The sequence below is a fragment of the Diuraphis noxia genome, unplaced genomic scaffold (genome assembly GCF_037042655.1).
Source record: "Diuraphis noxia isolate RWA-SAM2 unplaced genomic scaffold, SU_Dnox_SAM2 contig0005, whole genome shotgun sequence".
Taxonomy (NCBI): Eukaryota; Metazoa; Arthropoda; class Insecta; order Hemiptera; family Aphididae; genus Diuraphis; species Diuraphis noxia.
This window is the reverse complement of record NW_028301715.1, coordinates 31,709,139-31,721,304: the sequence shown is the minus strand read 5'-3', so window position 1 is coordinate 31,721,304 and position 12,166 is coordinate 31,709,139. Positions and strand designations below refer to the sequence as shown.

The window sequence follows — 12,166 nt, the reverse complement described above, 5'->3', positions numbered from 1 at the left end:
AACTTCAATAATATTTACCTTAAAACATTTTGTATATTTCAACCATGCTTTAACAAACATCTCTAGTACCCATAAAAACAATATTATTTTGACAATTGATAAAATAAGTAAGTTAATTATTTTATTATTATGAATGAATGACGAATTCTTTAAGAATATTTTTTCTCTGTTAATTGCTAAGACCGATATTGAGAAATACGTTGTTTTCCTGTTTCGTCTAGACAAATTTTGTAATAACTTATCGACACATAATTGATTATTTTATCGGTTACTATCATTCCTTTTTATAACTTTGAGTTTCCATTAACGAAACAGCAACAGCTGTCTACAACAAACGTTTTCACGCCAAATTTCAAAATATTCCTAATCAATGAGTTAGTTTCAAAAACGCTTCCCGATAACCCAACTAGATGCCTCAAAATGAACTGGTACCACGTCTTGAAAACTTAAGAATTAATAACTTAATATATTAAAAGGTTCCACAAATGAGTGACTCACAATAATACCTATTAACTGTCTTTAAATTATAATCATTGCTTATTATACATACTGTATAGAATATAGATTGTAATTTTTCAAATAAAGTAAAATAATATTAAAAAACTTTCAGTTAGTTTTCATCACCTATAAACACATGTTATAGTCTTGTATAGTACTATAGAGTGCTGACAACTATGTATTTGTGTGTACTACTGTGTAGTATTCCAGTTACGAAAAACTATGATGTTAATTAACGGGTTTTAACTCTTATTAAAACTAACATTTTGTATTATTATTCTAGTATGAGCAATAAATAGCCAGGTATTATTTTTAAGTAGGCAGTAGACACTAAAAAATAAAATCGACAAATTATTTCTTTATTAATGTCAACCTACTGTGACAAATTATGATAAATCATAATTGTATATAAATAATACTTACCTATATACAGGGTGTCCCAAAGAGATCTGACATTCTGACAAATGAAATAACTTTTGTTCTAATCAATATTTTTTAAAAATTTCTTTTAAATATAATCCATAGACATTTGCGCTACATTTTAAGAATACATTTTTTTATTTCTTAATACTGAAAATAAAAAACTTAAAAATTGATAAATGTTTTTTTTCGAATAGCCAATATATCCAATTTGTAAATTTGATTTTCAGAAAAATTTATATGGTAAAAACACTTATTTAAGTCAAAAGGCTGATTTTTTACAATTTTTTTAAATATCAATATTTTCGTTAGGTAAATTATACAGTAGACGCCGCTTATAAGACTCACTTTGGGACCAGCACAAAGTGAGTCTTATAACCGAATGAACCTTATAGGCGAAGTGGAAAAAAAAAATTAATTACGTATTTATAAATTTTATTTTATTACATATTTTGCTTTGATTTTATTAATACATACATTAAAATAATTAAACGTTAATACATATTACATATAAAAATTATTTTTGAAAAAAATTAAATTTAAATAATTAAACGTAAATTTATATTACATATAAAAATTATTTTTGAAAAAAATTAAATTTAAATAATTAAACGTAAATACATATTACATATAAAAATTATTTTAACTAGAAACTAGAAATAATCAACACGAATATTATTTAATTTTTCAATACCAATTTATTTCTAAATTATAACCAAAAAAGTTTGTTTTCTACTATTTATTTTACGAAATTTGAGTCTTATAACCGAAGTGTTGAGTCTTATAACCGATTTTTTTTTAATGTATTTGGACACGTCCGGACCGTTCCAGACGATTTTGAGTCTAATAAGCGACTGAACCTTATATCCGTGAGTCTTATAAGCGGCGTCTACTGTAGTAATTTATAGTTTATACATCACATATTATTAAAATAAATACAATAAAAAAATAATTAGATTTTAACATGCACTTATTTAAAAATGTTTTTATAAAATATTTTTTAAAAACTTTATTATTATTTGAAATTACAAGGTTTCTAACATAAACTAGATCGTAATTTACTTAACGAAAATATTGATATTTAAAAAAATTGTAAAAAATCAGCCATTTGCCATTTGACTTAAATAAGTGTTTTTACCACATACATTTTTCTAAAAATCAGATTTACAAATTGGCTATATTGAATATTTCGAAAACATTTTTTAATCAATTTTTAAGTTTTTTATTTTCAGTATTAAAAAATAATAAATAAAAAATGTATTCTAAAAGTGTAGCGCAAGTGTCTATGAATTATATTTAAAAGAAATTTTTTTTAAATATTGATTAGAACAAAAGTTATCTCATTTGTCAGAATGTCAGATCTCTGTGGGACACCCTGTATACCTACATGTTTTATTGTTTATAACCTACCATTATGCAGCATCTTTTAATTTTTGCGTGCAGGTCCCGAACTTGTGACATTATATTTAACTGATGGATACTGAACTTATGTATTGCATGGTTTAAGTGCAAGTATGGCATAATTTTATATTGAAACACATCAAATTAATTCAAAAAATAAAGTTTTCATAATACTTTTAATGAATCGAAAAAATTATAATTTTTTAATAGGTAGATTTGACAGTGAGACAACAAATCACCAATAACTCGTATTATTTATAGGTAATAATTAATTGTAGGTATAATATAAATATAAATGTGTTCTAAGTTCTAAAGCTAAAGTATGTCGACTCGTTTATGTCTCATAAAATAATAATTGGTAGTGCGCTTCGTGGTGGCCGTACAATGTACAGATTATGAAACACGATGAAGTCAAGGGGATACCTAGATGGTATCTATACATAGATATACATAGATATATCTATACGCAGATGCCTGATGGCAATTATAATATTTATATAATACATAATAATTAATATTTAATGATCAGTATATACTATATACATAGCCACATAGTTAATAGTCAATAGGTAGGTACGTATGTTATAATTTATTCTTTACGACGGAAGAATGAATATTTACATTTATAAGTGGGCGCATTTAACGGACCATTAGAATTTGCATTAAGTCCGAAAAAAAAATCTAGGACATACAATTTTAAAATGCTAGGTATATTATAAATGTCTGCTTGCCTTTTAATATATATTCAACCCCCCGCTCCTAAAATCAGAAGTTGAAATGGTGCCTATGAGTTACGTCAGAAGTTTTGATGCAGACATCAGTTGGAGCATAAATTCGGAGTATACACTGGTGACTGGCTTTTATAATTGTTTTTTTACCTTACTACTAAGTACTAGGTACATAATACATTTAACATATTTTGATTTATATTTATAAATAATAATATAATACTAATGCATAGTGACACCAACCTTAAATATTCCAGATTCGCCGCTGAGACATGATCACATCAATTACGACTTCCAGTATGTTTTTTCACAGCGTCGAAATAACACCACTGTGGAAAGTTACGTCTGCTGCGCAACATAAAAGTCAAGAAAATATTTGTGTTCGGAGCTGCGCGATCACATTACGGGTTATTCCTATCGTTTAATTATATACTATATGAGCGACGGAGTATCATGAAATACCACGTATAATAATGGATTACTGAATTACTAAGTATGTTTCTATCCATCGTCGTAGCCATTTTAACTATTGCACGAATTTATTAACGAATAATGAAATAATTGGCATTTACACCCGCCAACGCGTTGGAGTAATGTTGAAACAAAAGCTTTTGGCTTCCAAACCAGATAAATACCACGACCACAAATTCGGTTGAAATCCATTTTACGATTATCGACCGCGACCACGGTACACGGAGTTTCAAAAATAGCAAGTAGGTTGTCTAAAATCTAAATTTAAAATAATTCTGATTAACAAAAAATAGAAAAAGATATTTATTTCTTACAAGGTTGTACACTCACTCAGATTCATACTAAGATACTAATAATATTGTAACTACTCGTATAGTTCACTAATTCACACCACGTTTAGTTTAATAGATATATTATCGTCCATCTGGTTTCTATGTATTCACGATAGACCATAATGCCAAATCTGAAATGGCAACTGTTTAGGAGACCAGGAATTCAATTTCTTCAGTGTCTCTGGGTCTAAAATTCAAGAAAAACATTTGTGTCTTTGGTCTAAGTTTAAGAAAAAAATTAATGGTATTCTGAAATAAAAATATTGTTTTTAACTTTTGGTAACACTTGGTAGCCTTGCACAGTTTTTCAATTCAAAAAAAAATCACACCATTGACCAACCCAAAACTTATTGCTTACTATTTTACTATTTTATTCATAAATGTAAATAAATAAATAAAAACATTAAAAACAGAGATTCATTCAATGTTATAAATATTATAATAAACAATAAAACTTTATACATACAAAATATATATGAGTATATGTAGGTACTATTTAATATTTACGTAAGCAGCTAAAACCTTCATATTAAATATACATGCTTAATATTTAGAATGATTATTTTCAAGTTTTTGAAATTAACTTATTTGATTACATTGGTCTTAAACTTACAACATTCACCGATCAATTAAATCCAAAATGCTTTTAATATTATAAGATCTAATGAAACTGATTTACAATATTAAATTGGGATCTAAAATACAATTAATACAATCACCATCATTAATTTATGGTTTAAATAACAAAAACATTATGATAATACTGTTCCACCCATATATAACTGGTGTACTGAAATATCATAATACATAATTAAATGATTTATACCATTATACACTATACAAGTCAAAAGGATTTATTAACACAATAAAGGATGGATTAATTTATAAATACATAAAAATAAAAAATACTAAATAATGTAATTGAGATCAAATATCTATATTGGTATAATTATTAAATTGTAAAAAAATATATATATATATTATGTTATACTATTGTATGATTATTCTAACTAAGTGTATAATAATTATTTCTTTCCATTTATTTAGTGGCAATGGGTTGAAACAAATACAGTTCAATATATTAAAATATTGCTTAGATAAGCTTTACATATTCTCAGAAATACAACTAATATAAATATATAATAGTATAGTTATACATTAATACAAACTAAAATAATATTATGAACAAAGGAGAAAGCTGTAATTAACAACTAAATCCATAAAAAATATTATTTAGCAAGCTTAGTGGATTGCTATAATGTATGTATATTAATTTGTATGTTCTATGTATTGCATATAAGCTCTTATAAGTTTAAGTTATTTGCCTAGTTTTCAAAGCTCTTTAAATAATCTAAATATGTTGAGTATAGCATTTAGTGATAACTAAAACTAGTAAATATACTTGCTTAAAAGGGAATTACCTTTTTAATTGTACAGTTATTAAATAACTAACTTTAAAGCACCGTTTTAGAATAGTTTAAACCTAATTTCTAACTATGAATTATAATAACAAAACAAAGTAATAAGATGTATAAAAATCTATGTTTAACAAATTAGAATATTAATTACTCATAAATATAAAAAAAAATTACAAGAGACAACAAAACAAAATAAAAAAACTAATACATTTCTCGCTTCACTTTAAGTTCTAATATGTTTTTTCAAACAAATATAATAAAGATGACAATTATAACTAATTAAATATTGCTTCACTATATCCAAAATATTAAACAATTCGATGAATAAATTAAAATATATTAAAATTGAAACATAAGTGCTGCTTATTAGACTCACTTTGGGGCCAGAAAATTTGAATTAATAATGTGCATGACTAAAATAAAAATATATGTATAATGTATGTAATAAATATAAACAATGAAGTTTATCACCTATTTTATCTATGATATATGTCTTAATAGTTTTTTTTTTTTTTTTTATAGTAGGGGTTTACTGTAGGATGTTGTAGATATCTGTCTTTAAATCTAGAATTAATGTTAAAACATTTATAAAAAAATGTATTAAAAATTGCATTATGTGGGTGCTTTGATTTCCTTCTGATAGTTATATGAACTATAAGATTACTAAAAAACATCAGAAAATTGAATCTACATAAAAGCATTTGGTCTAAGTCAAGTGTGGACCAGAGAGAAAACAAATGGTGCACTAACATCCTCTTAAATACTTTGGGACTTTGGTATAAAGATTTATAAGTTATATAGAGAAATGTACTTTTAAATATTCATTATTATGTATATCATTATATTCACAAAAATGTGATAAATCGTACAATAAGTATTTAACAATCATAGGCAAATGAATAAAAATATTTGAAGATTTAAATTATCATAGTTATTTATTCAATTTAATTGACCTATTAACCACTATGGTAACTGTTTCTGTTTTAGAATACTCTATGCACCTCTAAGTAGAAATTTGACCTTTTGCAGTTGTCCACTATTAATTAGCACATGGAATAGTTAGTATATGGGCCAACCTAATGAGAGTCCAATAGGCAAATAAGTTAAGTCCAATAAGCAACTACTAAATATTAATTTAATGCAGATTAGCTTGAAAAATAAATAGATAAAATTAAAACTTACAATTTTAGATTTAGGGTTCAAACAAAAAAATTAACCAAACCTAAACCCAATATTTTAAGAAGTAATTGCTAGAATTTTTTAATACATTTTCATTATATTTTAAATAATTAACTAATATAAGAACAACACTCTAAACTAAAGAGTTGTTCTAATATTAGTAACTTGATTATTAACATTGAAGATGATTCAAATACATAATAATGGTACAAAGTCAATCAGCAAAAATACTTGAATTAACATAAAAATTGTAAAATTAATAATACTTGTATGTTCCTAAATAATTAAATTACTGTTAAATAATATTGTTCTTGTCAATATTTAATATGAGATACTACACATAAAATAATTTTACTCAAATTAAGTGAAATATTGAGTTAGTTAGTATAAAATAGTAATACATTTAAAAATATTTAAATATAAATAAATTGTATGAGTGCACATACATGGCAGATTTTTAACTAAAAAAAAATATTATTTCTTTAGTAAAAATACTCCCATAAATAGCTTAAGATCATCTTTTTCGACGACAATGCCTTTTATGTTCACTACTCCAGTGAATTAGTTGACATTTAGGACTACAATATGCTGTATTCCAACAACAATGGTAAATAGCTTCACTTTCACAATTCACACACTAGAAATATAAGTTTTATAAAAATAAATTAGTAAACCTAATATTGGAAGTATTACCACAAATTTGGTTAAACAGGATATTGAAAATAAATAAATCTTATTACTTGGTTAAAGCAGTGATATATCCAAAAAAATTATTTGAATGTTGGTTCTCAACATTAACTTTTTATGTGATTGTCATATTTAATTTTTTATTATTTACTTACAACTAAAAAGAAATTTTACTTTTATAAAATCTTGTTGCAGTTAATCTATATTTTTATCATTTAAAAAAAGTACAAAAAATATAGAATAAAATTAGAACTTTATTGAATAAATTACAACAATAGTATTAATGTTTAGATACCAAAATGCAATAGATTTTAAAATGTTAAATATATTAGGACTGTCAACCCTTTGTAATGAGTCGTTAAAATCCCAGCCTTAGTAATGAGTAATGACTAATATATTAATATACTCAACCACTTTTTAAAAAACCAGATAATAGAAAATTTAATTTTGTTTTTTTCTAGCTATACTAAATTTATGCATAATCTTAAAATGTGTTGTATGTGATTTAAAAAAGATATCTCTCTCATCATTAAAATAAAAATAAAATTACCCATTGCTTTCTCTTCACTTCAGACAGTGCAATATTGTGGTTTTCTTGCAATAAAGCAATCTCCTCTTTATGTTGTTCAATGAGTTGTTCAATAGCTTTACGTTTTTCACTTTCCATTTCAGCTCGTATCTAAAATTAAATATTTCATTCTAGAATATAACATAATATAAAATATATTTAAGAGGACGCTACACCCGTATGTGTTGTCTCCGTCTTACACGCGTACTACATAGCAAATTTTCGTTTGCTAGATTCATTAGTGTGCTGTTAGTTTTGATATTAGAGTGAATTGACCCATTATCAAACTTTTAGGTAGGAACAGTATCTGTGTTCTAATGTTGGGTTTTTACAATATTTTAATTTTTAAATGAGTTATGAGCATGTTAAGTGAAAATATTTGAAAATTCACATAACTCGTTTAAAAATTAAAATATCGTAAAAAACCAACATGAGAACACAGATAATGTTCCTACCAAAAAATTTGACAATGGGTCATTTCACTCTAATATCAAAACTAACAGCACAATATTAAATCTAGCGAATGAAAATTTGCTATGTAGTCGCGTGTAAGACGGAGACGACCCATGCGAGTGTAGCATCCTCTTAATTACAAAATTAACCTTGTTTATGTAGCTTTTGGGAGGTTTTTTGCTAATTGGTTTTGTTTGCACTTTAACTGATCTTACTAAATCTTGACATGAAGAACTAACTGTTTCATCTTCAACAACATCAGGGTCTTTTAATCTTTCAGTTGTAGATGTTATATTTTCATCCACTTCATTTTCTTTAACTGGGGATTTTGTTTTCAATGGTGACACACTTTTTGATGATTTAATTCCTTCGGGTGTATTAGTATTTTCTTTTGTACTTTTAACTTTTGTTTTCAAATGTTTAACTGGAGTACTATCTTCATTTATAGGTTCAATAACTTTTCTAGGTCTGCCTCTAGGTCTTTTTTCTACAATATTTTCAGGGCTGGTTTTTTTAATAGATAAAGGTTTCTTTACAACTTTTTTTGGAGGACTTATTTTTTTTTCTAGAGACAATGGTCTACCTCGTTTTCTTTTTATAGGCGTTACTTCATCCTTTGATTCTGATTCCTCAGTATCTGTCTCTACTTTTGTCTCAATTTTTACTGACATTTTCTGTTCTTTAACCTTTCTCTTTTCATAACGTTTTTGAATAGGTGAAACCGCCACTTTAGGTGGTTCTACTTCATCTTCTGAAGATGAACTAGAGGAAGATGATGATGATTGTGCAGCAAGACCAAATATAACTTTGTCCAGTTGAAGTTGATGGCGACGCAATTCCTCACATGCTTTGTTCCATTGAGAAGTTCGACCTTGAGACTAAAAATCAGTGTTGATTTAATATGGTTGAAATATATAACCTTACATTACTTTAAAAATATAAATAGATGTTTTTCATTGTAAGCAATATAGAAAACACATTTTTAAATTATAACAAATTAGTAATTTTTTTTGATGTTAACCTGCAGAGTATGAATGTTCACCGATATTGGTCGTATTTGAGATTTGTCAATAACTCCTAGTTGATGTTCACCACCAAAAAATCTTACTTCATACATATCACCTTCAATTTTCAAAACCTAAAAAAATATTTTTAAATAAAATTATAATAAAAAATGTCTTAATTGAACTTTAAATACTTTGGCTGGCCAATATGGAAAATCTTCTTGTTTTGCATACACTAGTTCATGTGGAGGCTTACATGGCTTACAAAACCAAAATTTTGAGTTTTTTTGTATGGAATACTTGTAACAATAACGGCATCTCATTATCTCATCCAAATCTCGATTACAATCTCTCAACATTAAACGGCCATAATCAGCTAAACTGCTATGAACTATAACATAAATAAACACTTGATTAAATCAAAAAAAACTATAGTATTGGTACAATCTTCATTAATTGATATTTACAATATAAAATATTTTTATGTTTAAAAGTTTAGGAAAGAATAGAGTTAAAGTTGCTAAAATTTACCGCCTTGAAAAATAATAATATTGTGAACAAAGGTCAATATATCTGCACGAAACTCTTCGACATTTTTATACTCATCATCATCAGCTTTATCTTCAATCATTTGAAGGTCTATAATTCTAAAATTCAAAGAAAATCATTAAAAATATATATATTTAAACCAGAGAAACTCTAATCAATTTACTTGAAAATAAGAAGATCTATCCTCCAAGGATCTTTATCTTTTAACGCACATTTCATGTTAAAATGCAAATCACTACCTTTTAGTTGACTCTGAAACTGAAGTCTGTCTGAAACATATGTCGATGGAGCAGTAGTAGCAATTTTACGTTCTGACCATGGTAAAGGTATCTAATTAATAAAAATATATTTATTACTTATATCAAATGCCTAATAATCATTTTAAAATTGAGGATAATTACCTTTTCTTTTAATCTACCAGTAGTATGATAAAGAAGCCTGTTAAGCTGACTTTTTTTAATCTTTTTACAAGATTCTTTTGTAGAAGCACAATTCTAAAAGAATATAGATATTTAATATAATTAAAAATAATAACTATAGCACTAATAGTAATATTTACTTTGCATATATTACAAATGAACTTATGTTTAACATCATTTTCAGGCAAATCTTTTTTTTCAATACAAGAAAGATGGTAAACTCGATAACAAGATGTACAACTTATCACATCTCCAGCACTGTGACATTGAAAACAGTACCAATCATGACTATCTTTATCAGCCTATAAAAAACATCACAAATTAATAAATATGTTAATGAATTAAGTAAAATAAGTTGCAAACTTTTTCTTCTGGAAGTTTATATCCTTCTGTTTCAACTCCAGCTTTTGAACCTTTATTACCAACTCTTTTGGTTAATATCAAAAGACCATCTCGTACACAATAATTTAATTGCCTTCCTACTTCCTCTGTCAAAAACAAAATATTTAAGTTTGAAAAACGTAATTATAATAATACTTTTATATTATACCTGGTGACATATTGTGGACTTTCGTCATATATTTAGTGATGCGATCAATATCGGGTACCTGCCTTTGAAAACGTATCACTTTCACCGCATCCCACAGCTGTTGAACAGCCAATGGGCATGAAATACGGCGGCGGCTCATTGCCATAAATAATCTATCACCCATGTCAATTAGTACACCAGTTATTGACTAAGAAAAAAATGTGTATACTTTTTGTTCATTTTAAAATGATGCAAGTGAAGCACCACTAGTCAAATTTGTAATTATTGCTCTAATAACACAATGATTGCTCCCAAATACATATCCAATAAAAATCAATCTGAAATTAAAACAAAATTAATTTATATTTAAAAAGCAATTTTATTCTTCAATAAACTACATTTTTCAAGTATATGTAAGCTATTAATTATTTGTGTTGGATTTTATCTATCTCTAGGTTTTAAAAGTTTAAACATGATCATATTTTAATAAAAAATGCAGATATTCTTACATTCTCTAAAAAAATTAGAAAAATTATCAATGAACACCAAAATATGATTTTTTTAGAAGACTCATTTATGTAAATTTTAAAATTAAGAACTACCTATTAGTACTAAAAGCCACTTATATAAATAAGTTTAAATAAGAATGCATGGTATTGAGAGTGAATCAAATATGCTTGACAAAATTGTGAGCATTGCGGCTTCAATAAAATAATATGAAGTTGATCAATAGGCGTTTTTATACATTACAGGTATTTTGTTGGTTTGGTACTAATAGATGAAATAATTGTACTTCAGTAAATAAACCTTTGGAACATAAGGTAACAGTCAACTCAGATGTAATTTTCAATTTATGATGCGATTGAAGACGGATACATCGCATGGTGAAGGCTCGTAGATAAGGTATGTTCGCATATTTTAGTCATATAATCGACATAATGATTAATGACACTCGCAGACAATTAATATTTGTTCTTTTACAAAATGATTAAGTGGGTTTTTAATAAAGAGCAACTCAACAACCAAATGTGCAAATATTACGTTTTCGATTTTGTCGATTCGACTGGACCGTGCGCCTGTTTACAGTTGTCCAGTGGTGATCGTCCTCTCACACGGGAACGACGGCAAACGCATTGCAGTAGTGGCGAAGTTGGCAGCCGAACGTCACGGGCGGGAAAACCTCAATTACGAGCGACATCGCCGGACACGTTCAAATCAAAAAACGTACGGACGTGAAGAATAATTTATAATATAGCGCAAAAACGAAAACAGTGATTAATATTGTTGTTTACAAACACATAACGAAAATGAAAGGGATGTGGAAGGGGGCACTGTGAGTTCGGTTTTTGCCGTTTTTGGGTGGGATTCCGCTCTTCTCTTCCATCGAACAATCTGTCCGCCCGTCCAACCGATTTATTGTCGACGCACTAGCGCATCAGTGCTACCAATCTACCAATCTACTTTTAGCGGAACGAATTTTCATAAAAACTACTGGACCAGACTACCAGCA

General features: G+C 26.9%; 1 protein-coding gene across 2 annotated transcripts; it reads right to left on the bottom strand.

The window, feature by feature from the left end:
- Positions 1 to 4,266: 4,266 nt before the first annotated feature.
- On the bottom strand, positions 4,267 to 11,888 carry LOC107166731 (zinc finger MYND domain-containing protein 11-like). 2 transcript variants are annotated; one of them, XM_089228994.1, is made up of 13 exons: positions 11,698 to 11,888; positions 10,886 to 10,994; positions 10,678 to 10,829; positions 10,491 to 10,615; positions 10,268 to 10,429; positions 10,110 to 10,202; positions 9,872 to 10,038; positions 9,691 to 9,806; positions 9,354 to 9,550; positions 9,177 to 9,293; positions 8,305 to 9,033; positions 7,685 to 7,813; positions 4,267 to 7,084 (listed from the first exon to the last, which is right to left on the bottom strand). In XM_089228994.1, exons 2-13 carry the CDS (start codon positions 10,894 to 10,896, stop codon positions 6,962 to 6,964), a joined length of 2,121 nt encoding a protein of 706 aa, XP_089085120.1. In that variant the 5' UTR covers positions 10,897 to 10,994; positions 11,698 to 11,888; the 3' UTR covers positions 4,267 to 6,961. The 2 variants fall into 2 exon arrangements, with proteins under 2 accessions (XP_089085120.1, XP_089085119.1); XM_089228993.1 differs by having other exon boundaries at positions 10,678 to 10,994.
- Between the last annotated feature and the right edge of the window lie 278 nt (positions 11,889 to 12,166).

Bases quoted from the DNA above. Each gene is read 5' to 3' on its own strand.
- LOC107166731 (XM_089228993.1), bottom strand. From the start codon at position 10,840: ATGGGTGATAGATTATTTATGGCAATGAGCCGCCGCCGTATTTCATGC. The intron at 9,807-9,871 runs GTAAATTGATTA...TTTGAATTTTAG, and splicing joins ATAGATCTTCTTATTTTCAA to AATTATAGACCTTCAAATGA. The intron at 9,294-9,353 runs GTATTTAAAGTT...ATATTTTTTTAG, and splicing joins TTCCATATTGGCCAGCCAAA to GTTTTGAAAATTGAAGGTGA.